At 34.2% G+C, this 27,991-nt stretch overlaps 6 protein-coding genes across 8 annotated transcripts; 3 read left to right on the forward strand and 3 right to left on the reverse strand.

The window, feature by feature from the left end:
* Window positions 1-1,689: 1,689 nt before the first annotated feature.
* LOC110688303 (superoxide dismutase [Fe] 3, chloroplastic-like) lies at window positions 1,690-9,898 on the reverse strand. Its single transcript, XM_021865037.1, has 10 exons — window positions 9,776-9,898; window positions 5,384-5,400; window positions 5,120-5,257; window positions 4,322-4,402; window positions 3,590-3,781; window positions 2,952-3,123; window positions 2,703-2,776; window positions 2,576-2,602; window positions 2,305-2,328; window positions 1,690-2,219 (listed from the first exon to the last, which is right to left on the reverse strand). The coding sequence occupies exons 3-10, from the start codon at window positions 5,210-5,212 to the stop codon at window positions 2,094-2,096; spliced, it is 789 nt and encodes a 262-aa protein (XP_021720729.1). The 5' UTR covers window positions 5,213-5,257; window positions 5,384-5,400; window positions 9,776-9,898; the 3' UTR covers window positions 1,690-2,093.
* Window positions 5,478-7,847, reverse strand: LOC110688301. Its single transcript, XM_021865036.1, has one exon. The coding sequence runs from the start codon at window positions 7,366-7,368 to the stop codon at window positions 5,890-5,892; it is 1,479 nt and encodes a 492-aa protein (XP_021720728.1). The 5' UTR covers window positions 7,369-7,847; the 3' UTR covers window positions 5,478-5,889.
* Window positions 8,024-9,358, reverse strand: LOC110688585 (glutathione S-transferase T2-like). The gene has a single exon (XM_021865352.1). The coding sequence runs from the start codon at window positions 9,356-9,358 to the stop codon at window positions 8,024-8,026; it is 1,335 nt and encodes a 444-aa protein (XP_021721044.1).
* Window positions 9,899-10,779: 881 nt separating the features above from the next.
* Window positions 10,780-15,830, forward strand: LOC110688586. The gene is made up of 7 exons (XM_021865354.1): window positions 10,780-11,863; window positions 11,958-12,008; window positions 13,479-13,526; window positions 13,636-14,762; window positions 15,064-15,339; window positions 15,467-15,670; window positions 15,765-15,830. The coding sequence occupies exons 1-7, from the start codon at window positions 10,780-10,782 to the stop codon at window positions 15,828-15,830; spliced, it is 2,856 nt and encodes a 951-aa protein (XP_021721046.1).
* Window positions 15,831-17,687: 1,857 nt separating this feature from the next.
* LOC110688587 (protein WUSCHEL-like) lies at window positions 17,688-18,756 on the forward strand. Its single transcript, XM_021865355.1, has 2 exons — window positions 17,688-18,027; window positions 18,488-18,756. Exons 1-2 carry the CDS (start codon window positions 17,688-17,690, stop codon window positions 18,754-18,756), a joined length of 609 nt encoding a protein of 202 aa, XP_021721047.1.
* Window positions 18,757-20,569: 1,813 nt separating this feature from the next.
* Window positions 20,570-25,478, forward strand: LOC110688304 (beta-glucosidase BoGH3B-like). Of its 3 annotated transcripts, XM_021865038.1 has the most exons (9): window positions 20,570-20,940; window positions 21,069-21,273; window positions 21,366-21,456; window positions 22,077-22,222; window positions 22,405-22,648; window positions 22,943-23,047; window positions 23,126-23,308; window positions 24,202-24,403; window positions 24,810-25,478. In XM_021865038.1, the coding sequence occupies exons 1-9, from the start codon at window positions 20,784-20,786 to the stop codon at window positions 25,304-25,306; spliced, it is 1,830 nt and encodes a 609-aa protein (XP_021720730.1). In that variant the 5' UTR covers window positions 20,570-20,783; the 3' UTR covers window positions 25,307-25,478. The 3 variants fall into 3 exon arrangements, with proteins under 3 accessions (XP_021720730.1, XP_021720731.1, XP_021720732.1); XM_021865039.1 differs by lacking the exon at window positions 20,570-20,940 and having other exon boundaries at window positions 21,081-21,212; XM_021865040.1 differs by lacking the exon at window positions 20,570-20,940 and having other exon boundaries at window positions 21,081-21,212; window positions 22,085-22,222.
* The last annotated feature ends 2,513 nt before the right edge of the window (window positions 25,479-27,991 follow it).

Here is a 27,991-nt window from a genome sequence, read left to right on the forward strand (position 1 = left end):
CATAAGCTCACAACTCACAAGCCTAATAAAAGTCATAACTAATGACACATTTTAATCTTGTGCATCCCACACTTATTTCAAGTACATAAAAAAACCCATGAGATTGGATAATTCACAATTGTGAGTTAGGGGTGTGCGTAATCCAATTTGAACCAGAACCAAACCATTCCTTTGAAAACCTTTGATTTGGTGCCTTGGTTTATGCAAGAATGGTGATTGTAAGTTTTATGTAATTGTACTAATTACAAAATTTATATTATCGAATCTAAAATTGATATGCATCATAAAACATTACTCCGTAGATTAAAATTATAACAGGAGTTGTGATTAAAATTTTATTTCTATTTTTTAAAATAACTTTTAAAAATCATAAACCTCAAAACACAAGTCCAAACCAGCTAAAACATTAAATCAAGCCCATACTAGAATGTTTATATCCACTCTACATTCTCCCACACAAAAAAGTTAATTACATCTTCATGTACATCTGGTTTCAAATCGGTTTACAAAATTTGCAAAACCCTTTTTGTAATCCCTATTTTACTATTTACTCGATAATCTTGAATTTCTTTTTTTGACAAGAAAAAAGATTTCATTAATAAAAGATAGTCAATCAACACTTATAAACAATTCCTAATAAACCCCAAACCCTTTCGCACATACTGTATATCAAAATCACAAATGATATAAATTTTAAATTGTGCATTAGGCAACGCCATTAATTGACACTCCTAACCCTCCCTAATACACCATATCAAAATCACAGATGATATAAATTTTTTAAAACAACCGTTCGGAATATATTTGTCACCGTCTATCTGAATGATTCATAATAGGGACATGCCATTCACATGGGCCATACGTCCATGCCCTGCCTTTTATATCGCATAATCTCGGATTTTTTTACGAAATTGAGCTAATTTCACAAATAATTTACCAATCTAGACGCGTGGTCAAACTATTTACCAAACTAAGCTTCTGAGGTAAAACGCTGCCTCGGTCAACGTTTTACCCTTTAATTTTTTTTTTTAAAATTTCGTATTTTGTGAAATACAAATTAAATAGGAAAAAAAAAAAACTGAAAATACCAAAAACGCTGCCTCAGTCAGCGTTTTATCCTTTTATTTTATTATTTTTTTTAAAATTTCGTATTTTGTGAAATACAAATTAAATAGAAAAAAAAAACTGAAAATACCAAAAACGCTGCCTGAGGCAGCGTATTATTCAGGTTTTTTTTTTTTTTTTTAATTTTAATTTTGAAGGGTTTTATGTCAAAATAACAGGCCATAAAACGCTGCCTGAGGCAACGCTTTATTCCTTACAGAAAACACTGCCTTAGTTAGCATTTTATGGCCTGTTATTTACCCTTCAAATTTTTTTTTTTAAAAAAAAACCTGAAATACACAAAAACGCTGACTGAGGCAGCGTTTTTGGTATTTTCAGTTTTTTTCCTATCTAATTTGTATTTCACAAAATACGGAATTTATAAAATTAAAGGGTAAAACGCTGACCGGGGCACCGTTTTACCTCAGAAGCTTAGTTTGGTAAATAGTTTGGCCACGCGTTTAGATTGGTAAATAGTTTATGTGTTAAGCTCAATTTAGTAAAAAATCCCATAATCTCACCAATTTATATTTATGGTCTTAGGAAGAAACTCAATAATAGATATTGGACAGATATTCCACTCTGAAAAAAAAGAAGATAATGCTACCTTAATTTATATCACAGAAATTCATTTCTTTACTGTTTACCTTAATTTACCAATAAGGACAATAACATACAATCACTCCATTATTCAATAATACTAACCCCTTCACTATCATTTAGATCACAAAAAAAGCCTTACAATTTACCAAGTCATTCATGCTCATATTAGTCTCACACTAAAGACTCTAAGAGTTACTCTTTCCTAATATACTTATGCTACTTAGATGGGAAAATTTGGGTTGATTTAGTGCTTATAGCCTTACAGGCAACACTAACGCGCTAAAGTGGCAAGAGAGATGCATACACAAGCTAAGCTAACAAACAAGCATGCATTCAGAAGTAACGGAAGAAGAGAGGGAAGAGAGTTTATGTGAAGCAATATCAATTTAAGCAACTGGAATTTTAGGTCCTCCAAGATTCACAAAGGCCTGTGCCCGAGCAAGGCGTGCTGTTGCAGCATGCCATGATACAAGGTGGTCCATGAACACATTTACATACTTCGCTTTATCATTCTGTTTGCAGAGAGGAAGAAAAATTAGCAACATGACAACTATAAGATAAACATTTTTGAAAACGCGAAGCATGTTAGTCTCTTACCTTATAATCCAAGTAGTAAGCATGCTGCAAGATAGAAAACATGGATGAAGTCAGATTTTGTTCAATTTCAAAGAATCGATATTCCGCCATCTCTAAATAATAGGGATATTTCTACTCTAACTAAGATGCTCCGATATAATAGGCTACATTCAAAATTTAATAACTTAAAATTTCAACTTCTCACAAAATGTAGCCTATCATTTAAGGATGGAAGAAATAGTAGATATTATGCAAGAACATAAATAGAGATCAAGAGAAAAGCAAGAAATACCTCCCACACATCCAAGCATAAGATGGGCTGCAGAAAAAAGAAATTTGAAGTGAGTCAAGTAAACTTGTAGAGATAAACTTTTCCATACAGAATCCAAAATGAAAGATCTTCAAGGAGAATATCTTACGATATCATCCCAGACAATAGGAGTGACTGCATTTGATGTCTTAACCACTGCAAGTTGCTTATCCTTCTTCTTCACTATAAATCCATAGATGAGTAGACATATAAGCAACTAATGATTAAAGCACAGAAAAAACTACAATAGGCTGTTTAAGTACATAATGAATCTTAATCTTGAGTCTTAGTGAATGATTTTCAAGGGAGGTAACTAACGCCCCAAAGAAGTGAAGCAATAGTTTGATAAGGGACTTACAAACCAGCCAAACCCAACCAGAACCAAAGAGTGTCATAGCTGCTTCTATAAATTTCTCTTTAAAGTTTGGAAAAGAACCAAAATCTTTTTCAATCTGCTGAAGTAGACCGAGTGTTGGAGACTCCCCACCTCCAGGTTGCATGGATTCCCAGAAAAAGTCATGATTCCAGACCTGCAAAGGTTTACATTCATAAGACAAATTCTACAGCTCAAAACATCTGCATTATCTTCAAATTTAAGTTAAGAATCACACCTAGAATGAAATCTGTCCTACAAAATACAGATTTAAGTCACAGAAAAACCTCTCCAAGGGTAACCTATGCCTGATATCTAGCTGTTGAAATGGTATTTCGAAATGTCAACCAATAAAAATACCTAAGCAAACTTCTATTGTAATAGTGGAAGTAGAAATCCATGATACAGGTACAAGTCCTGTAGGAAGACCATGCACATGAAATATTCAATCCATAGGTCCAGGACATAGTTTGAATTTTTTTTTAACATAAACATTCAAATGTACACCAGTATACCTTACAAATAGGCAAGACATAAACCTGGCCCTCAATACCCTAAATGAAATCATCTAGTTTAGGCAGAATTCAAAAACAATGAGAGACTACATCAATATCTAAACACACCTGTGCAGCATCATTGAATTCGGGTAAGGGGTTTCCATAATTGTACGTTACTTTCACAAGTTCATCCATAGTATAGCCATACAGTATATCACTCTTACTCAAATGTCTATTCAAAGCATCCAGGTAACCTTTATGATGCTCTCCCCAATGTGACTCCAGAGTTTTCTGGCTCATATATGGTTCTAGTGCATCCTGCAGTTGATAGAGGATAAATGAGGAACTAGAAGAAGGTATAAAGAAACTGATGAAACATTAACAGAAAATTATGAGGTATACAGAGAAAGAAAAGAGCATATATTTTTTTCTTCTTTAAGAATTTTTTTTAATTTTTCTAAACCTTAGTGTAGCGAAAATGTATTAGTTACATCTTACAATACCAACCTCACATGTAAAATCATTCATGAACATAAAAATTTGTAAATTAATGATATTGACATATTGGTAACTCAAATTTAAATAATAAATAAAAAAAAATCCACCAGAACTGGTATAGAAAAAGTAAGGGTTATAGGAGAAGCCATCAAGGCAAACTCGGCACATTGGAATATGCAGATTATAAATAGAATCTCGTGTACTGTACTATTATTACATAAAAATCCTAATAGAAGTTGGTGAAGGAAGTTGTACTTAAGTTTATGTCTTCCTACTCTATTGCCACTTGCTAGAAGAGGCAAACAGGATACAAAGTTCATAGTTTCATACATAGGAAGCAGATTCCAGAGGATAACTTACAAGGTTATAAGGGGGCTTTTTAAGCCCATAATATGCAACAACACCAGACTTTCTTCTCGGTCCTTCATGTCTTCTTTTGTGCTGCAGGGAATCACAACAATTAGAAATGCAAACATACATGTTAAAACAACTTCATAGGTAATATCTCTCTACAGAAAGCATATATCAATTGCCAATATCGACAGTCAAATAAAAAGAACAAAATTCAGTACAGGCTGAAATCAAAACAATTTATCTATACAATGTCCAGTAGCCATATAGTTTATCTTTAAATTATACTGTCACGTTCATCGGAAAACCACTTCATTAGAGATTAAAGCCACTTCTGGAGTTAAGCACAATATTCCCATCTTTGCTAGTACATCCTGATACCCACCAATATGCTAAACAGCTTCTAATTAACACTTCATAGCAACATCAAATTCAACTACAAAAATTGAAGCATATGTACACAATACTCAAAATCAAAAGAAATGAAAACCAAACAAGCCAACCAAAGGGTAATCAAAGAGCTCATAATAATTATCTACACAAGTATACAGCACCAATACATGCCCAAATTTTGCATATGTTCGTCTAAATAGAAGTTTTCGATATCATAGTATGTCAAGTATCCGACACGAGTACTTCGAGGTAAAACAAAGAGTACACTATTAACAGGTAACAACACCCAATTCCAACAATGCTAAATTGCCCAGGAAAATGCAAGAAAAAACAAATTTCTCAAAATTGAATAATTAAGGATAAAATTCAACAACAAGAGCAATTTACAGTAATGAAAATTAATGAAATTATTACCTGATAAGAAATATTTAGACATTTAATCCTGAACGACAAGTCATTGGCATGAAGAGATGAGCTAACAGGCGTAATTGCAGTAAAACTTCCCATTTCTTTTTACTGAATTTTCAACTCCAGTGAGCTAAATTTGCATCCCTACTCAATATAAATCAACACCCAGAAAAAAATTAATCAAAATTTTACCAATTACTTAAAAAATTCAGCAAATTTAAGTGCAGTTTTCTGGGTAAAGAAGGTGTAAGAATGAAAAGATGAGCTTACCAGTTTTTGGGGGTTAGAGCATACACAATGGTTGCCCAACCCCATCTTGGTTATTGATTATTTTATTATTTTATCCATCTTCCACCTTACTTATAACCACTCTTATAACCATTTAATAACCAATGTATGCCAATAGTTAACCATAATATTTTGGTTATACATTTTCTCTCTCCTACTTTTACCCAACCCCACCACACAATTTATTACTTAAATTCTATTATTATTAAATAATGCATTTGGTAATAATCATTCAAAATTAATAATTATTTATTAGCATACATTAATTAGATAAAATCTCAAAAATTTAAAAATAATGCAATTTTGATATTAATTAGTACGTAATTAGTCGTTAATTAAGACACAAACAATAATTGTAACCCTACTACATTCCACAATAATAAAAATCATACATATATATTCTATCAAATGACAAAAGTCTTTGAAAGATAATAACGAACCGCGAACAAGTACAAACACAATGATATAATATTGCGATTACACATCTATTAATGCATATTATTGTCCCTACTTTGAACACCGAATTTGAGCCACATATGTTCAACTAAGTCTTTCTTCAATGCTTTATGCATAGCTTCATCACGAACACGTGCTCTATTAGACATGTAAGTTTCCAAACTTGCAATTCGGTTGTTGCTATTTTGGAACTGAAAAGGCTCTTCATTATTTTCATTACTTGAAGACGCATTTGTAGCTTGATCATATTCATTTGGATCGTAATACGTTTTATATGTATCTCTTTCATCCTCAACAATCATATTGTGCATAATAATACACGCTATCATTATTTTTCCTAACATTGATGCGTCACGAGCTAGCGCTGGATTCCGTATTATTGCAAAACGAGCTTGTAATACTCCAAAAGCACGCTCAACGTCCTTTCGTTTAGCTTCTTGTACTTTGGCAAATAGACCTTCTTTTTCATTTTGTGGTAGTGATATTGTAGGAATGAATGCCGCCCATTTAGGATATATACCATCAGTGAGATAATATCCCATATTGTATGTGCGACCATTCACAACATAGTTAATAGAGGGTGCACAACCTTCAAAAACATCATTAAACAATGGGGATCTATCAAGAACATTAATATCATTACGACTACCTGGTGTCCCAAAAAAGGCATGCCAGATCCAAAGATCATATGATGCCACAGCTTCCAAGATTAATGTGGGTTTACCTGGTCTTCCAGAAAACATACCTTTTAATCGAAGTGGACAGTTTTTCCACCTCCAATGCATACAATCAATAGAACCTAACATGCCAGGAAATCCACGACGTTCACCAATCCTTAGTAGTCTTACTAGATCTTCTTCATTGGGCTTTCGAAGGTATTCATCACTAAAGTAAGAGACTATTCCTTCCACAAAATGCTGAAGTGAATCTCTTGCAAGAGATGCACTAATCCGAATGTAGTCATCCACAGAATCAGCGGAGGTGCCATAAGCTATTAGTCTCATAGCCGCGGTGCATTTTTGTAATGCAGAGGCACCAAATCTTCCTGTAGCATCTTGTCTTTGCTGGAAGAAGGGATGACGTTCTTCTAAAGTTTGCTTAATTCGGAGAAATATATGTTTGTTCATGCGAAATCTCCGACGGAATAATTGTGGAGGGAACACAGGATGGTCGGTAAAGTAGTCATTCCATAAACGACTGTGTCCATCCTCACGATCCCTTGGAACGGGAACCCTTGGTGGCCTTGGCACTTGATTAAACATTTGATATACTTCAACTGGATTGGACATAAAAACTTCATCCATCATTCGATCGAACTGGCGATTGGCTTGCCTTCGTCTTTCATATCGTTGGGTTTGGCTATTTTCTGAATTGGAAGAGGAATTAGAAGAGTTGGAGCTATCGTCAGATGACATGTTTTTAAAACCAAATTTGATATGAGAATGGAAGGTAAAAGTATAATAGGGGGAAATGGATGGTTGTTCAAGGGAATCCCACTCTGATGTATCCATCTTATAGAACAAGTGTGTATGATATGTAGTAATTTTTTTGTCTTATATGGTAAATTTGAAGTCTTGCATGCATGCAATGATTCATAAAGTAGTTAATAATTTTTAAAAGTAATGGAGATGCATGCCTTTGCATTGTCACTATCACCTTAACATTGTTATGTACGTCAAAGCAAGTGATGCATGCTACTATTTCCTTTTCAGTGTTAAGTACATCAGTGAACAAAATTCACTATTACCTTTTCAGTGTTAAGTACATCAATGTCTAGTATTTAATATTTGCTTTTCAGTGTTGGGTACATCAAATACTTTACAGTGTAATGTAAATCAATGTACATCTTTTGCAGTGATATATCAAAGTGAATCAATAGGTTTAGTCAGATCAATAATAATTATATGTTATTATATACAAACTTTAATGTATTGAATAATATTATTAAGCTTATAATACGATTATAAGAAGAGACATGTAATTTAACCTAATTTTTTTTATTAATAATGACATTATAATATAAAATTCATTCACATCCTCAAACAACAACTTATTAAAAATATTCAAACTACAAATCAGACCTTAAGTACATAAAAAAGAACAATAAAAAAGGAATTATTTGAAATCAACCAACATTACGACAATAATCAACCATACACTAATACATTAGTCTGAGGGGAACAACTTCTTCAACAAAGTGCTCCTTAATTCTTGATCTTCCGAAGATAAGTTTGGCTTTGAATCGAGGTGTTTAAATAACTCCATATTAATTTTTCTTTGCTTCCTTGTTTCTTTCTCCCTTTCTAGTTGCAACCTTGTAAGTTCAACTTCATTTTCTGATTGCCTTATAAGGTTCATGTTCTGGGCAGTGTCCAACCATTGTTGCCATGCTCCACTTGGCATGTTTGGCACCTTGCTCTTTCCTTTATTTTTACTAGATTCGTTGCTAGAAGGAAAGCCTGAATACCCAATATCACCACTGGTTGGTGTTTCTGGGTTTGATGAAGAGGAGTAGTTTCCAGCTTCATTGATACGAGATCTCTTTGAGTCACTTCCTTGAGTGGATGTCTTTTCCTTGCATTTTTTAACAACATCTTCACTTGGTTTCCATGCTTCATGTTGTTTTAAGATGTCCCAAACATGCTTGTCTTGAAAGGTTTTAGAGCATAATGAAGACTTTGTTTTGTCGTTAGCATATATACTATATGCTAATTTCATAACATCTTCATCATTCATACCACTTCCCTTTTTTGATTCAGCATGAGCATGTGAGCCACAAAATTTAGAACATGAAGCATTAATCCTTCTCCAACGGTTTCTAAGTTGCTCCGTACCCCTCATTTTCAACAAATCTTCTCGTGTTACCCGATCAGTACCTTCTTCGAAACACCTTTGTTTGTATAGTCTAACATTATTATACATTTCTTCAATTTTCCTCCAAAAAACATCCCCCTTTTGGTTAGTGTTAGTTTTTTTATTTTGACTAACCTCAAGCCAAGCCTTCACAAGAACCACTTCTTCAGCTTTTGACCAAAAAATTTTCCTTCCATCTTGATTGCCTCCTTCATTACCTCTTTCATTACCTTCGCCTTCTTCAACTTCTAGTTCATTTTCGTCATCTGATGCATTCGATGTGTATGAACAATCGAAACTCGGAAATGCACCATCACCTTGTGACATAGAAAAATGTTGAGACATGGGAAATGTTGAATCAATTTGAGAGATTTGAATATTTTCAAAAGATGGGATAACATTTGGAGAATTTGAATAATTAGGATTTTGTGGTGGTTGAAAAGGAAACGGAGTGAAAGTACTTGGATTTGAGAAATTGAGATTTTGTGAACCGTAATTCGGACAATTTTGAAAATTTGTATCTAAATCTGAGTTGAGATCAATTGGAAGATTAGAATAGTAAGGTTGAGGATTTGGATTATTTTGGGGCTGTGATGAGTTATGAGATTTTGTGGATTTTTTTTTTCTGTTAGATTTTGGAATGTTCATCTTAACACAATTTACCAATAAGAAGAGTAATTTTCACTTAAAAAAAATTTGTTTCAAAATACTTCAATATTGGGCTCATTTTATAGAGAAAAATAAAATAGAGCCGTTGGTGTATTTTTTTTTTTTTTTTCAGAATTGTATTTTAAAAATTATGGCCGTTACAAAAATTACAACGGTTATAAATTCAGAGCAAATCTCAACCATTGATATTTGTATTACGTGTCAAAATCTTAGCCATCCATGTCAACCAAAAAGCAAAAAAAAAATTGCATGACCATATACATAACCGGTTATTTGAATAACCTGGTTATTCAATTGATAACCCAATAATTTCTCTCTCCTCAATATTTTATTAATATTTTCATTTTCTCTCTCTTAATAACCACCCAAATAGTTAATGGCTGTGGGTACTCTTAGGGCTTCAAATTTTAGGACGGATGAGTTTGTTTTTTTTTTTTTTTTTTTTTGGGATTTGGCGCCTGTGTAATTGACTAATTTCTAATTTGTTCTATGTTGATATGTTCGTATAAGAGGTTATGGCCTAATAGGAAGGTCTAGTGTTGTTTTGTATTGGCCCAACGTTATTACCCGGTACAACACAAGTTACACTATATTTGATTCAAAACTACTCGTAGTATTTAAGCCCGGCGATGCCCCGTAGTAGACTAGTAGCATAAATGGTTATAAAGAATGTAGTATTTTTTAACAAAATGAGTATGGTGTAATTTTTCTTTGTCATATAACAATAATTTTTTAAAAGATAATGGGTAAATGTGTAGTATGACATAATTTATTGGATAATTTTTAATGTTGAAACTCGAGATTGTGGGTTTGAGCTTACTGACTACATTTCTCATTTTCAAAATGTAAGTAGGTGACATAAAATGAGGAATAATGACACGTAAATAAATATATTCTTAGGAACATTTTTATTGTAAAATATCAACTAATGAACTTAATTTTGCTCAAGTTAATTCATGAAAATCTCGTCTTTCTCCAAGAAGACTTTGCTTATCATACAATTTTTATAGTAAAACACATTTGATAATCCTAGAAATTGTCGCGCAACATTCACCACCACAATCACTTGTATGCAAGATTTTCTATTGTATCAATTATATACTTGAGATAAAATAGGAAGAAACAATGAATTAAAATATGAAAAAGGCCTAAATTGAAGGACCATGGTAGACTACGAACCAAACAATCCTAAGTTACTAAAAATGAAAATCCATTGACCAAATCTTTTTCTCAAAGAAAGAGGAAAATTCCATTGCCAAAATTTCATGAACATCTTGTTTGATTACATAATTTTCATTTCTCTGTTTTCGCCTTGTAAATTGTAAGACTTCGATTTGTCGACATTTATCATTTCGTATACACGTACCACCATGAAAAGTTTAAAGTTCATCATCCAAGAGATGGGAATCGACATCAATGATGTTAAAATTTTGACAAAAGCATGGTTTCGATATTTGATGAAAACATGTTGGCAATGGGCAAAAGAACATCCTATTGTTTCAGGTGTTTTAATATTCTTCTATCTTTTGTACATTTTCTACTCTTCCGTCTTTAACATTCTATTCTATACCTTTCCATTGGTAATTTGCCTCGCGATTCTTCTTGGAGAATCGCGATTTAATTTGGAAAAACATCAAAGCAGCCCAAAGAAAGATCACAATGTAGCCAATGCAATGAGAAGTATATGTGATTTCACATCGATTGATGATGATAAAGATTGTCACTCATACCTACAAACGACCCATATGATGAGTAGAAGAACATTTGGGAGATTTGAAAAAAAAAACTCTAACAATAATAATGATAATAATCTTCCTAATATAATCGAAGAGAAAACACAAATTATTTCTACTAGAGTTACTACTCCTCCTAGTCGTTCTGACTCCACCGAATCATCACAAAGTGAAGAAGACACAGCACGCGATCAAGAGAAAAACAAGCATGTGGTAGAATGGACAGAATATGATGAGAAAAATCTAATGAATCTTGGTTCATCTGAGATAGAGAGGAACAAGAGACTCGAAAGCTTGATAGCGAAACGAAGGGCACGTAAAATGTTTAGTATGCAACCTAGGAGGCACAATTTTTATTCATTTGATCAACATGATCAATTAGACCAGCAAGTTATGGGGTCTATTTTTGATTCGAAGGGAGGTATAGAGTTCGACGACAAAGGTGATGACTACCATCAACCAGGGTCAGCACCTTCCTTACGATCCACACGAAATCCTTTCGATTTTCCTTACGATCCACACGAAGAGAAGCCTGTTCTTACAGGAGGTAGTTTTGATGAGGAGTTCTTTTTTGATGAACAACATAGAGATTTGTTGAAGGATCACTTTAATTTTTGTAATAATAATAACCATGAGATTAGTAAAATGGATGAATATAATAAGGATGATCTTATTCTTCCTAGATTTTTTACTAAATCAAAGGTGGTATCTAACAACAACACAGGATTAACGCGATTTAGAAGGGAATCTGGTAATGATTTATATATTAAGTTTTTCCTTTGGATCTTTGATTTCATGGGTAAAAAAGTTGTCGGGTGATTTTAATTTTATTTTATTATCCATAGATGCAGAAGAACGACTTAAGGAGATTATAGAGAAACTATCCATGCGACAAGGTACTTTAAATTATTTCAATTAAATGTTTTCCTTTATTATATGGGAATTAGAGTTGGGCACGGTCTGGCAGGCGGGCTAAGCACGCCTACGTACGGTGTTGTCAAGCCAAAACAGGTCAAGGAAATTCGTGTATGTCCAGTCGAGCTTGTGCGAGGTTCATACATGGCTCGACTCATGTGTTGTACCAACTAGGTCCTTAATTGATTTTAGCCTATAAGGTATTAAGGTATATATTTGCTTAATTAGTTATAAATTGTAAGATAATTTGACTTTTGCTACCACCAAAACACATGCTATTGACTTTTGCTACCCCTCCAATCTTTTTTTTATTTTGCTACCACACTAAAACACTTTCGTTAGGATTCCGTTAAGTTTATTAGAAAAAAAAAACAAATTAAAATGTTTTTAAAAAAAACCCAGCCACCCTCAAGTGCCCCCCTCCTGTCAGCCACCCTCCCCCCTGCCGGCGACCGGCGCCCAATGCTTTGGCCGGCACCGACGACCCTACCCCACTGCCTTTCCTCTACCAACGCAACCCACCCCCTCCCTTATCCCTTTCTCGCTGCCCCAACCCCCACCCCAAAACTGGAAAACAACCCTCCCTCCCCATCCCCCCCACCGGAATCGGCCCCCCTCCCCTTCCCCCCACCCAAAACAGCCACCCCTAACCCATAAACACCACCCCTAACCACCATAAGCGAAACCCTAAAACCCATTTAGGGTGGTTTTGGGCTGGTGGTTTAAGGTTAGAGGTGCCGATTTTTGGGTGGGGGTACGGGAGGGGGAGCCGATTTCGGTGGGGGAATGTGGAGGGGGGCCGATTCCGGTGGGGGGGATGGGGAGGGAGGGTTGTTTTCCGGTTTCGGGGTGGGGGTTGGGGCAGCGAGAAAGGGATAAGGGAGGGGGGGTGGGTTGCGTTGGTGGGGGAAAGGCAGTGGGGTAGGGTCGTCGGCACTGGCCAAAGCATTGGGCGCCGGCAGGGGGGAGGGTGGCTGGGTTTTTTTTTTAAAAAAAAAAAACATTTTAATTTTTTTTTTTTTTTTTTTTGGAATAAACTTAACGGAATCCGTTGGTAACAAATTTTAACAAAAGTGTTTTAGTGTGGTAGCAAAATTAAAAAAATAAATTTGGAGGGGTAGCAAAAGACAAAAGCATGTGTTTTGGTGGTAGCAAAAGTCAAATTATCCTAAATTGTAATAGCTTAAGATAAATGTTAAAAATGATGTACATGCATCACCCTTAACTAAATTGCTAAATGGCCTACCTTTAGGCCATGTATGGTTCATAACAGATTAACAGGCTCATGCCAAGCCAGACCAACTTCATGCCAAGATTGCCAACTACCAACTTTAAGTAGTTCGCTTATCGACCTAGCTAGCTCATGCCGAACTCTAATGAGAAATATTCTTTCCAAATTGTTTTGGATAACTAATCATACCATCTTCTTAATTTAATTTTTCCATTTGTAGAGAATGTTCATGCAAAAGATCAACGATATGAAGAGTCACCTCATGAAGGTGAAGATATGTTCATTTACTTTTACGCCAAAAATATTGTTCCTTAGTTTATTATATATATTCATAACTTACCACCATTTTTTTTTCCCTTTTTATTGTAATCTTGTAGTTCAGCCAAAGAGTAATGATAATCATGATGAAGACCATCAAACTTTTGAAAACCCTTTTGCCATCTATAACGAGATTGTAGGCTCAAATCACTTTGTAAGTCTACCGAAAAGGAACAATGAAACAAAATTAGCAATCACAAACAACGAAGAACATAACATATTTAACATGGAATCAGAGTTAATCTCTTGGTGCACAAGAGACAATCAGACTCAACCCACACAAGACCATGTCGTGTTGTCAGATTACAAGGGACAAATCGACGATGATGAGGAGAGCTCTATATCATCATCTTCATCATCATCATCATCATCTTCAGTTAACGAGAGGGCTCGTTTAGATGCAACAAAGAATGAGGCATTTAGAAATTCAGTAAGAAAGGTTCTTACTTGTTTGGCAGCATTTCCTAGGAACAAGGACTTGTTACAACAAAGTAACCTACAAGATCTCCTAGCATGTAACACTAATGGTCCTAATGATGTTATACCTAGTAAAATGCAAGAAAGATCATTTTACACCGAACCTCATCATCACAAGTCAAATTTCTCCATTGCATCGGATATGCAAGTCGAGGTCTCAGAAGGCGGGTCCCCTCCAATGACAGCCAACGAAGCAAACTCACCAACGGATCAAGACTCATATGATGGAGACGACGACAAGGATATTAATTCAATAGACGACGAAGAGTTATGGGGTATATCACCTCATCCAACCAAAAGAGGGGAGTTTGGAATGAATTTTAAGCTAAAGGATACCTTAAAAGAAGAAGAAAAGGTATATAATAGACCCTTGAACTTGTGTAACGTCGATAATGTTCAAATTAATGAAAATGATGATCCTTTTCCTACAATATCAATGTCAAGGGAGGAGGAAGAGGGGGGTGATGATGATGATCAAGAAGCCACAGTTGGAGGGGTAGTTTCGTCATTATCTCCGAGGTCGATATTGCCTAATGAGGGTAAGAAAAAACTCATTGTAGATCTACAAAGTACTAATGGAGATATTTTGGATTCTAGTTCATCATCATCTTCAGAAGGTTTAACGTCTCAAATGCTGAGTAAAGTAGATCATCTTGCAGAATATTTGGCTAATCTACCTCCTAGTGAATGTGGCTCTAATTTTTTAGAGGTATATATGCTTAACAAAATAAACCTTATAATGTGAAAAATACACTTTCCCTTTTTTTCTTCGTTACTAAAAATTATTTTTCACATAAAACAAACAATTAATCACGTGAAAAATAGTTGTTTTTGATAGAAAATATGTTAATGATAGAGTATGCATAAACTGATCATAGGCTCAACCATCAGTTTTTACAATATTACTTTGTAGAATTATATGTCACGGTGATTTCAAACACAATGCTAGAGTTACATACGTTATTGTGGATTAATATTAGTTAAAGTTGTGAATTTATGATGATATATAGGATGTGGAGCGATCATCTCATGTTCGAGAGCGGAAAACAGAGGAGACATTCCATAATGAGATCAATCAAATATTTGAGTTTGATGAAAATAAAGAAGATTCTAAAGAAGGATCTCAGAGAAGTATTGAAGATAGTACTACTACGACGAGTCAAATTGAAGAACCAAAAGAGACGAGCGCAACATCTAATGAATTTCATGCAAATGATCTCAAAAAAGAGCATGTGGATCAAAATTCTTCAACTACCGAACAAAATGACTACTTTAGAAGAATAGAGGTACAACTTGCTTAAAAGGCGTAAAACTTAAAAAAAAAAAAAAAAAAAATTAAATCCGTTTGGTAGCCAGTCATAAATAATAATGCATGATAATTGGAATAATAATAATATTTAATTTTCTTTTCAGGACAAAGGTGAACGTCTAGCAACAAACGAGAATGAAGTGAATTCAAGGCCGGAGCTAAAGGAATCGATATCTGATTCTAACTCTACAACTTGTCAAGAAGATTTATTGGATCAATTAAGATTGGAAGACAATATGAAAGTCACACCGCTACATCAAGTCCAAGATGAACATAAAGATGAGTCACTTAGTAACCAAATTATTTGTGTACGTATTTTTGGCCCTTTGCAATTTCTAACATATATCTGAGTGTACCTTATGTGTGTATATTAACATTCATAAGCTATATGACATTGTATAGGATGTCGATGAGTCTACCTCCCAAGAGAAGGCAAACGAAGACCGTTATGACATTGATCTCAAATAGGCAAATAATAGCACAAAAGGTACTAATTAATGAAGAGATGCCTCACTTAGCTATAACAGTTGATGTTGATGTCTTGATGAGGTGATTTCTGAGCAAAATTGTAGAAATCAATCCGAAGGAAAAGGTTAAGTTTAATTGTTGGACTAGTAAAAAATTTAGTTAGAAATCCAATTAAGTACATCCTAAGTTCTCAATAAGCACCGTACTAATTCAATGTTTAGCTAGGCAATGCAACTACTTACGTTATTTAGTCAATTGTTTTAGGAAGAGCATGAGCACTTGTCATGTGTACGTGATTAAGAGTCAATGTAGTAGTAGTAGAGTAAACAATTAAGCTAGAGTAGAAGTACCCAATTTTGTTCATGTAAATTCCCTTTATTAGATGAGAGGGATCATGGTGATAAATTATACGCGTATGAAGTAATTTTTTTATTTTTCTTGTTTGGAAGTGATAGGTTGATATAGTATATAGTTTTCAGTATATTGCAATCACTTGATTTACTCTTTAAAAATTGTACTTGTATATATGTATGAACGGAGCTTGTCTCACAAAATAAAAAGTCAAAACAAAAATATTTTTAGAGGCAGAGGAAATATGACCAATACGTGTGATGAAAAATCTGAAGCTACCATATGCTTGAAGAACAAGATTTTCAACACCATAGATTGTGTTTTTTGTTATAATTTCTAAATTTATTCATTTTTAATTAATTTTATTGGAAATTAGTATTGGATTTAAACAGTTGAGATGAGTATCAGAACCTTTGTCTTGAGCCCAAAAATTTTGCCTTCATACAGATGATGCAATTTATGAAATTGAAGATCTAAAAAAACAATTCCCTATACAATAATGCCCCTACTTTTTGGCTAGATGATTAAATTAAAATAAAATTGATCAACATAAAATCTTAATTGGCCAATTTAATTGGCAAAACTAATTATGGCTCGGAACGCGGAGACTCACAATTGATTGCTTGATTTGAAGGAGTTACAAATTCAAAAAAACAATAAAATTAAATAATGTATTTACATCAAAGTCCAACCTTCCAACCAATAACAAATCACAAATAATCTTTAAATTTGCATAAATCGAAAACCAAAATTATTTTTCGCAGAATAACTTTTACTTTTGTCAACATATCTTTACTCATTTGTGCCTCCATTGTCCTTTAGAGATCAGAATCGGCATAACAAGAAATCAACCAAAACCGACTTAATTTGGTCATTGATTGGTATGTTTAATTAGTCATATTAAAAATTAGTTAACGGATAAAATAATTTTTAATACAAGTATATATTATGAATAATTCGAAATTGATAGGACACTAAACACGAATATGAGTTGTACACCATACTAGGCAGGACTAGCAATCATGTAGAGAAACTAAAAATACTTCATGTTATGTTCTGATCTAACTTGAGCAAAAAAAAAACGTAGAGAACTAACTAGGGAAGTGGAGTAGTTGTCATTAAGTACTCACTTTATCTCTAATTTAATATAATTACATGAATTAAGAAAAACATTAAATTCCCAAAGCATTAGACCCCTCTAGACCCAATTACAAAACGCATGTCAATCCCCCTATAAAAATAAAATGCATGCAAGTAATTCAAAACATATCAACAACAAAAACCAATTTCATTCAATTGAACCAAAAAAAAAAAAAAAAAAAAAAATCCAACATAAAATCTTTGTACTTAGAATGTAGTCTTACGTTACAAAATATAAGGTGTTTATTATTAGTAACATCACTCATTCGAAATGGAAGAACATCATCATCAAGAACACGACGACGAGACAGAGAAGAGATCAGGAGTAGGGGGACAAGATGGAATCCAACAAAGGAGCAAATTGAGATGTTAGAGAAGGTTTACAGCGTTGAGGGTATACGAACACCTAGTGCAGAGCAGATACAGGAGATCACTGCTCGTCTTAGAGTGTACGGTCATATTGAAGGGAAAAATGTCTTTTACTGGTTTCAAAATCATAAGGCTCGCCAACGCCAGAAGCAAAGGCATGAACGCGGTTTACTAACCACTACCGCCGCGAGTTCCTCTGCTAATGGAATTCCTCATTCGCCTCATCAACACTGTCATTATCCTGGGATTATTAATCATAATTTTCAACCTCGGCCTGTTTTTCCTGCTCCTCATCATCCTACTAATTACCCTCATCAGTATCTTCCTAATCCTAATGGTATGCATCTTTATTTTGTTACAATTTTCTTTTTGAAATTCAAATTTTCCTAATTGCTGTGAGCATGTATAAGTTACTGTAACAATGCAACCTTAAGACTAGTTTTTACAAGTTGACAAATTGACCTTGGTCTATATATACTACTCCGCATCTATGTATAGTCGTGTATGCATGTCGTGTGTATGTATATCTAGTACATTAAATTTTACGAGTAATTAACAACTTTATGACATAATCATTGCAGTGGTACGTAATTGACTAATGAAATATCAATTTTGTGCTAGTTGTGTCTAGGGAACTAATAATATAAAAACGCGAGTAAAATATTAGATCATACCATGCATTTGTATTTATTTTGGTAATAATTATTTTGAAGTCTTAAAACTTTGATTAACTATTTACTCAAATTGCTAGTTGATATTGGACATGGTGCACTTATTATAATTGTTATTATTGACAGTAATATGCAGCCCATATTACCATTTGCCACAACCAAGCCTTGGGTTTTATAATGCTCCACTGCATCACTTCACTGCACCTGCATCAGCTGATCATCATCATCATCATCAGGGAATGATGAAGACGAGATCGTTGAGATCGATGGATAATGATCGTCATAATCAAGGGAACTCGATGGAGATGACCACACTGAATCTTTTCCCTGTACACCCAACTGGAATACTGGATCACAAGCTTGGTGGAGAAAGTAGTACTAGTACTAGTAGCTAGATAATCTCTTAATTATAACAATTTTATCTAACTTGATTTTAATTTTATGGGGGTATACGGTATAAATGGTATTGGTATACTTAGTTCAAGGGCTTGTACGTTTTTTGTAACAAGGATAATATGGTTTTAATTAAATGCTTTTTCAATGTCTTTTTTTTAACGTACCTATCTACTACATAAGCATATGATTGTACGTAACATAATGCTTGCTTGATGATATGATGATAATTTGACAAATGAACCAAACAAAATCCCTGAATCATCCACAATTTCTTAACGTTCATGCCTAATCTATTTGTAAATTGTGTATTCAGTTGATGAGCTGAGTTTCACACTTAACCACCCCCCACCCAACCATTCCCTTCCTCTTAATTGTTGGTTATCTAACTTTTTAAAAAATGGATCATTATCCGGTGATTCCAGTCTACTTAGTTAAAGATGTCATTAGATCGTGCTTAAATTACATTTTACTGTGTAGTTTGTTATATAATCATCAAGAGATTTGCATGACATGCATGATGGCAATGTGTTGTGCTAGGCTGCTAGCCTCCCTTTTGAAAATTGTTGTACATTTTATAGTAGCTCACTACTAAATACAGTAACAATTATCATACACTTTTACACCTTATCTTACTTAATTCATTTTTTTACGCCCGCCCACTTTACACATATTTGTAGTAAGCGAATCAAATAAAGAAGATAGGGGTAATTTTTTTTGGTTTTAACAAGGAATACATTCATATTCCCACTCAAGTCGGTGGTAGCTAGGTTCAAGGTTGTGGTTCATGTTTTGATTCATGTTTTGGTTCAAATTAAAGTCGATTGGGCTCACCACAACATTTTGTTCCTTGTGTTATTTTTTTCCCCTCATATAGGTAGGGGTGAACATGGTGCGGTTTTAGTATCAAACTGAAAAATACGATTTGGTCAATTTTTCAAACCAAATCAAACTGTATTAGTATTCAAACCAAACCAAACCAAACTGTAATAATGCGGTTTGGTTTGCGCTTTATAATGAGACGACATTTTTCCTTAAAATTGCTAAATAATACTTCATTAACTTATAATAAAGTTTAAATATTATTAGCCCAAACGGATTAAATTATATTACAAATTTATATTAAAAATAACAATCAAGTGCTAACACATAATAAAAATAACAATCAATTGATCATCATAATAATACATTACTATACGTATACCCTATGTTGTATTTTGATTTTTAATGTTTTAATTATTTTTTTTTATTTTTTTTAATATATAATAATTATTTTAATGTATTTAAAAATTATATAAATATTAAAATACGGTTTATTGGTTTACGATTTGGTTTAGTTTATAATTTTTGAAAAACCAAACCAAATCATATTATTATAACCCGTAAACCAAACCAAACCGCTAAAATACGGTTTGGTTACGGTTCAGAACTGTGTAAAACCCTACATATAGATTCATCCCTATCAATCTATGATAGAGTGACATTTAGAGTCGTGTACCTAACTCAAAAAAAAAAAAAAAAAAAAAAAACATTTGACAATTTTAATTTACCTAAGAAAAACTTTTGAGTTTCACAAATTCTGTTATGTGGCTGTCCACACATAAGTACATAGCCATCATGGGGTTTACTTCGATAGTGTTATAAGGTTACTTGGTAAAAGTTACAAGAATTACTTCTTCAGTAAGGGCTACTCACTGAGTATTATAGGCCGGGTAACTCAGTCAGCGTTATAAGAAATATTTTCTTTTACAAGTTACTATATGCTGTGGTTAGCCGTACACAAAACGTTATATTTGAGTTTTGATAATTTTATTCTTGAATAAACAAAATAAATTTAGAGAAAACCGAGCTTGTATACCGACCTATTCCCGCCATATTTGTGAAATTGACAGTTGCTCCTGGGAAAAAACAATCTGGTACTCGCAACAATCATATCCTCAATTCTTCACTGACTCCACTCATCATCATCATCTTCAAGTCAACCGTCTTTCTCTCTCCTCTAAATCACTCAATCCAATTGGAAGAAGCCATGGAAGAAACCTTCATTTACAGAAACCCTAACGCCGCCATTGAAGACCGAATCAAAGACCTTCTTTCTCGTATGACTCTGCAAGAGAAGCTCGCTCAAATGACTCAAATCGAACGAACCGTCGCTTCTCCTTCTGCCATCAAAGACCTCGCCATCGGTTTATTCCTTTATCTTCAATTTTCTCTCTCCTAGGGTTTATGTTTTGTTCGTTTTCACTGTTTTCATGATTGCTTTGCTTTTGGATTTTTTTTTTTTTTTTTTTTTTTTTTTTTTTTTTTTTTGCAGGTAGTGTACTCAATGCCGGAGGAAGTGCGCCTTGCGATAAGGCGGTGTCGTCTGATTGGGCGGATATGATTGATAATTTTCAGAAATTGGCATTGGAATCGCGGTTAGGGATTCCGATTATTTATGGTCTTGATGCTGTTCATGGTAATAATAATGTTTATGGTGCTACAATTTTTCCTCACAATGTTAATCTTGGTGCTACTAGGTTAGTTGATTGCTTCTTTTTGGAAATTAGTGTTTGTAAATTTGCTGTTTTAGATGTGCAAATGGGTGAAAAAATTGGGGAATTTGGTGCAGGGATGCTGATTTGGCTTATAGAATTGGGGCTGCAACTGCTTTGGAGGTTAGAGCTAGTGGAGCTCATTATACATTTGCTCCATGTGTAGCTGTAAGTACTTAACAGAATTTATTGTTGCGTATTGCTCGAATACTTTATTGGATGGAATTGAAATTATTAGGCTTTCTACATTACGACTTGAGATTGAGGTTGTAGACTATTCTAGCGGTAAACTGATTTTGTAGCCGTTGTGAAGTTTTTAGGGAAAATATATCGGATAATGAAGAATTATATGGTGTAGTGCTATGCAAATGTTCTTGTAGTTTGTAATATATAATTCATAAGTTTGACATGCTGGTGTTCTAATTAACCAAAAATTTTCTATTGGGGCAGCAACCGTTTATCAGTAACCCCTTCATCCTAAAGATTAAAGAGTGATAAGTAGCACTCATGCAATTGAAGTAGGAAAACTCGATGTTCAGAGTGTTTTTTATCCTTATTGTGCCTATTGATTCAAATTTCAAATAATGGAGGAGTCACTAGTGTGGAAGATTTTATTTGTAGTATTTAAGTGGATAATTTTGGAGAAACTGAAAATCTGATGAATATCCATTGCCTAAATGCTATGAGTGTTACAATGAGGATATCAAAATTGTTAAAAAGTTGATTTTATTTGTGGCTGCTTTTGTACTTTGTTGCTTTCTACAAAATCTGAAGCTGGTCTTTTAAAGGTTTGCAGAGATCCAAGATGGGGAAGATGCTATGAGTGTTACAGTGAGGCTACCGAAATTGTAAGGAAGATGACTTCCATTGTATCAGGGTTACAGGGGGATCCACCTAAGGGACACCCAAATGGCTACCCATTTCTAAAAGGAAGGTGGGGGAAAAGTCAACTTTTTAACAAGTCCTCATATAATGTTAACCCAGTTTATAGTAGTTTAGATTAAAGTAAATCACTGCCTTATGGATCAATTTGATACATTTCTGAAACTCAATGATTGTATTTTGATTTTTTATTTTTAATTTCTATCTTCTTTTTTACTGTGTGTCTGGTTCCAGAAAGAATGTTATTGCTTGCGCTAAGCACTTTGTTGGTGATGGAGGAACACATAAAGGTATAAATGAGGGGAATACAATCTCTTCGTATGAAGATTTAGAGAGGATTCATATGGCACCCTATCTGGACTGTATCTCTCAGGGAGTTTGCACTGTCATGGCTTCCTATTCTAGCTGGAATGGTAGACAGCTACATGCTGATCGTTTTCTTCTCACAGAGATCCTTAAAGACAAGCTGGGATTTAAGGTATATTTTCATATTTGCTTTGATATATGTTGGCCTATTAAGAAAATACTTTACCATGAATATTCATTTTTTCTGGAGTCTACCGTATCTCCTTCTATCCCTTTAGTCAAATCATTAAGAAGTTGCTACCATATTATTACCGCTATGAGTTTTGCTTACTCACTTTCATTATCCCCAATGTATGTGAAAATGACCAAATCCTGTTTTTTCTTTCATTAGATTTTATTTGGAATCTTTTGCATGTGTTTCACCTGGAAACTGATGTTCACATCCTGGTTTATATTTCCGCTGCAGGGATTTGTAATTTCAGATTGGGAAGGCATTGATAGACTTTGTAAACCTCAAGGTTCAGACTTTCGTTTCTGCATTTTAGCTGCTGTTAAGGCAGGAGTTGACATGGTAAGAAGTTATAAAACACAAAATTGTAGAACTTGGGTTTTTTTAATTGTATCTTCCAACCACAAAGTGTATATGCAGGTAATGGTACCTTTTAAGTACGAAAAGTACCTAGAGGACTTGACCTATCTTGTGGAATCGAAAGAGATACCATTGTCTAGGATTGACGATGCTGTTGAACGGATCCTTAGGGTAAAATTTGTCGCAGGGCTTTTTGAGCACCCTTACACTGACCGGTCTCTGCTAGATAAAGTTGGATGCAAGGTTGTCTTTTTATTAACTCTTTTTTCTAGTATGTCTTTTATTATATGTAGTCTGAACATACCTTAATGAGGTTTTCACTGGGTTGCATTTTCTGATATGTTATTCCCCTGAAGACTTTCTTTTTGTCTCTTTGCTAATTTTGAAGATTTAGATTGTATACTATTAAATTTGTGCATATCTATCCTGTTCCTACCATTTCTGCAGGTTGCAGAAACTCTTATAGGCTGTATTAGATGTCTCTCCTTTTCTAATTCTTCCTCTAAATTCTTACCCTTTTTGATAATGCAGAACTTTAAATTGGTAATTTTCACTGGTTAAACAGTGCTTTGCCATCTTCTGAACTATGTTTCTAATACATTTTTGAGAAAAGGAGGATCTCATAGCTCTCTGCAGTGCTGTCCTGGGTTTGTGATAGCCTGACAGGTGTCACTGGGCATGGGAAATATCCCAAAGAGGTCTAGTTATATGGAAAGCATGACCCCATAGTTGACTGGAGGACTATAACCATGTGGTCCTCTCACTTTCTCTGTAAAATGGTGCTAACTCTACCATACTAAGCATCCAAACTAACCTACTTATTTTGTTTTATAATAATAGTACTTTGAAGACTAGGCATTGGTGAAGAGAGCATTTGTATGTTTCTTATGTTTTGTTTGTCAATTAATGGAGTCTACTCCCCTCACTGTACTTTCTGTATTTCCTGGCTTCCTGGACTACTATTTTAAACTTTATTTCGGATGTTACCTTAAGACCGTACTTGCAAGTTGCAATCCTGTAACAAGAAGAATGTTATTGTGTTTTATAAAAATCTGTCCCCATTCTGAAATAATTTCCGTTGCTTTTATTTACCTGCTGGCATAGATATTGAACTAATTGCTTTTTTTTTGTTTTAGTTGCATCGCGATCTAGCACGTGAAGCAGTACGGAAGTCTTTAGTGCTCCTGAAAAATGGGAAAGACCCTAGGTATCCATTCCTTCCATTGGACAGGAAAGCCAAAAAAGTTCTTGTTGCTGGAATACATGCTGACAATCTTGGATACCAATGTGGTGGGTGGACTATAACTTGGGATGGACTTGGTGGAAGAATTACAGTTGGTATGTATTTCTTGGGCAGTATGTTGTTCCCTGCGTCTTCTGTACCTGTGTTGCCACTCATGTTAGCTTATTATATGCCTGCTTTGTTCTGTTGTTTATTTTTTGGGTTCAGTGTTTCGTACTGCTGTTAATTGTACTAAAAAATATATTATCTCTATGTACTTTACCGAAATTAATGATTATCTTTGTCTATAAAAATCATTTTGGAAAAGCCAGTCAACGAACTATATGTTATCTTCTATAACCCCTTCACAGTGTTTAATTTGTACTGTTTGCATGTATAAAATTTCATGGTATTGTCCGCTTGATGTTATTGGATGTTAATACAATGATTGGTATCTCTTAATTGTATGATCTATGAAGCAGTAATTCCAGAGATAAGGCTGATACATCATTTATATTACAGGCACTACCATTTTGGACGCAATTAAAGAAGTCGTTGGGGATAACACTCAAGTTATTTATGAAGAATTTCCATCACATGAAACCTTAGCAAGGGAGGATATTGATTTTGCCATAGTAGCTGCTGGTGAAGCTCCATATGCAGAATTCACAGGGGACAATTCGGTGCTTAATATTCCTTTGAATGGAGCAGATGTGATTAGTGCAGTTGCAGACAGAATTCCTACTCTTGTCATTCTGGTTTCTGGAAGGCCTTTAGTTTTAGAGCCATGGCTTTTGGACAAGATGGATGCTTTGGTTGCTGCTTTCTTGCCTGGAAGTGAAGGAGAAGGAGTAACTGATGTTCTTTTCGGAGATTTTGAATTTGAGGGTCTACTCCCAGTGACATGGTTTAAAAGTGTTAATCAACTTCCAATGACTGCTGGACAGAATTCATATGATCCTCTGTTCCCATTGGGTTATGGATTGAAAACCAACAAAGAAAAACATGTAATTTCGTGATTTTGAGTATCAAGAATCACTGCAGGTGTTGTACTTTAGGATAAACAAGAAAGTATTTTGTGAACTAATAAGAGCTTTTGTTAGTGGTTAATAATTTGTGTATTCTCCTTTGGGTTTAACTCATTTTCTGGTCCGAAGCAGCACGATTATGAAGTTGATTCTTTCTCGTCCATCAGTTTGAACTTACAATTATTGTTTATGATTGTATGATGTGTTGGTCAGTTAGAATGTGATCTGAATTGTCATTTTCCAGATTCAATCTGTCAAAGAAAAAGGCTCATGAAGCCTATCATTGTTTGGTGCTCTACTAAAGTGGGCTTCCATCTTCTAAACAGTTTTGGTACGTCCTTTTCTCTGTCCTTTAGCTGTCTAAATGATGTCTTCATCATATTGTTTTGTATACGAAGTCTATTCCCTCTTTCACATGTGTGATTTGTGAATATGGTGTGATGAAGTTTTCCATCTATCATTGACATGGAGGACAATGAAACTAGTCCTTTGTGTTCCTAGTTTAAGGAATTTTTTGTCTCGCAAATTGTGTCTAAATTATGTTTCTCTCATCTGTTTGTTGAGATAACTCGCACAATAACTGCTAGTCTAAACTTCTGATTTTTGTGCAAAATGTTGGTGAGCATGGTTTGAAATTACTTGTGAAATGAAGTCGTCTAACTTTTATTTGTACAAGTTGAGAAAAGAGACTTGTATGAAGATAATGTGATTTTTTATTTTTTATTTTTTTACACTATGCTTGAGTTGTATGCTCTGTGAATAGAACTGTTATCACGTATAGCACAGACCTGAGGTAGGCTTATGTGACTTCCCTCCGTCCTTAAGTTTGACAATGAAATCTGATGTTGAAATATTAGCTAGCCTTCTTTTTTACTTTCCTGGCCATTGTAGGCAAATATGCCATGCAACTAGAAATACATTCTATGGAGTATAATGCTATACTCTTCTTCTTCTTTTTCTTTTTTTTTTACGTACTATATTGCCCGCCTACAATAAGTGGGTAGCAATTTCTAAATTTGGAAGACATCCTCCTTTAGGCCTCAACCATATTAATCGTTCTATATTGACTCTTGCACTATTCACATTTTTTACTTTGACCATATTTTTCTAATAATATATAAAATCAAATGTACTAATACTATGGGTTTGTCATTACATTGTCTCGTGTATATTTTTTATAATATTAATTTTAATAATTATTACTTAGATTTATTTAGAGACTTTAATGATTAAAGTTGTACATTAAGCAAATGTTAAAGTCAAAAGTGGAACCATTAAAAAAAATAAAAATTGAGGGATTATTACTCTTTGCAAGCTAGTAAGAGTCTAAGACATAAAAATTTCTTGGAAACAACCTTTATATTGGATATTTGTTGTTTGAGGACAAGAATTAAATTTCGGTCTCATCACCGGATTGTAACAAATGCTTTTCTAGGTTATCATGTAAAGTGATAGCTGCTTGCGGAAGTGGTTCTACAACTGTTACAAAAACACTGGTTAGAGGTTAGTCTGCATAAATTTGGACTTTTACAATTTCTGCATCTAGGGGATAAATTCTGGATTGTTGTTTGAGGTAAGACAGACATTTGATTGCAGGGAAAAAGAATTATCAACTACTTTTATTTTTGTTTAAGGGTGAGCAACTGACTTGTTAATAATGACTCATAAAGTAGGATTCTTGATATTCTTTGTTTTGCTGAAACCCACTCGTGCGATTAGCTTAAACTACATTATTAGTGGACAATAGTGGCAATTACATCATGGATGAATGCATGATCACGATAATAAAGAACCCTGTGTACGTAAAGCATAAAGCATTTTTCTTTGTCTCCCTGAACATAGTCAATATTTGAACCCTAGAGTTGAGAGATGAGCCAATGACTGCTTTTGTTTTTGCTGTAAATAGGTTGTGCCGTACAGATTGCAAGAGATCGTGATTTTTTCATGAATAATAAACTATGAAAAAGTAGTGAGTGACATGGTAGTGGATTTGGATTTAGGTACTCCTAATACAGTAGGTGTTAGTGGAAAAGATTCCTTGGGAAAATGGAAATGTCAAATCTTATTATTTTGTCGGTGCCCTTGTATCTTGATCGTTTCATCCATAGAAAAACATAATATCTTTGTTTCAGTTTATGCTATGAGTAGGTTGTTTAATCCATCTCGGGGGACGGATCACGGCTTTTGTTCTCAAATCAGTCATATGTTGGACAGCAAGACTGACTCTCTGTTACACAAGTATGATTTTAGTATGGCTTCCTGTGAACTGATGCTAAAGGTGAGATTTTATATGCTGGAGAGGTTTTGGGAAACCTTTTTTTTTCACTTAGGTATGCTATCTTTGGTTTGGGTTCCTATGATTTTTTGAATTAAATAGTTCAAAAGTGTGCTAAAGAATAGGAGAAATAAAAAGTAATCAGCTGGAATCTCATTGAGTGCGCTGTGACAAAGCCAACCTCTCTCAAGTATCCAATGCCATGGTCCATTTCTTTCCTTTGAGCTCAATGTCTTTTCGCATTAAATCTTGTGGATGTATATAGCTATTTAGTTTGAGGCTTACAGTTTGCTGAAGGTGAAGGGGCATTTGCACCGAGAATGGACGTGGATGCCGATATGGATATGATATAGATATGGGAAAATGGTAATTTGGAAAAATACTAGTTATTTCTGAACGTA

The sequence above is a fragment of the Chenopodium quinoa genome, unplaced genomic scaffold (genome assembly GCF_001683475.1).
Source record: "Chenopodium quinoa cultivar QQ74 unplaced genomic scaffold, ASM168347v1, whole genome shotgun sequence".
Classification (NCBI taxonomy): domain Eukaryota; kingdom Viridiplantae; phylum Streptophyta; class Magnoliopsida; order Caryophyllales; family Amaranthaceae; genus Chenopodium; species Chenopodium quinoa.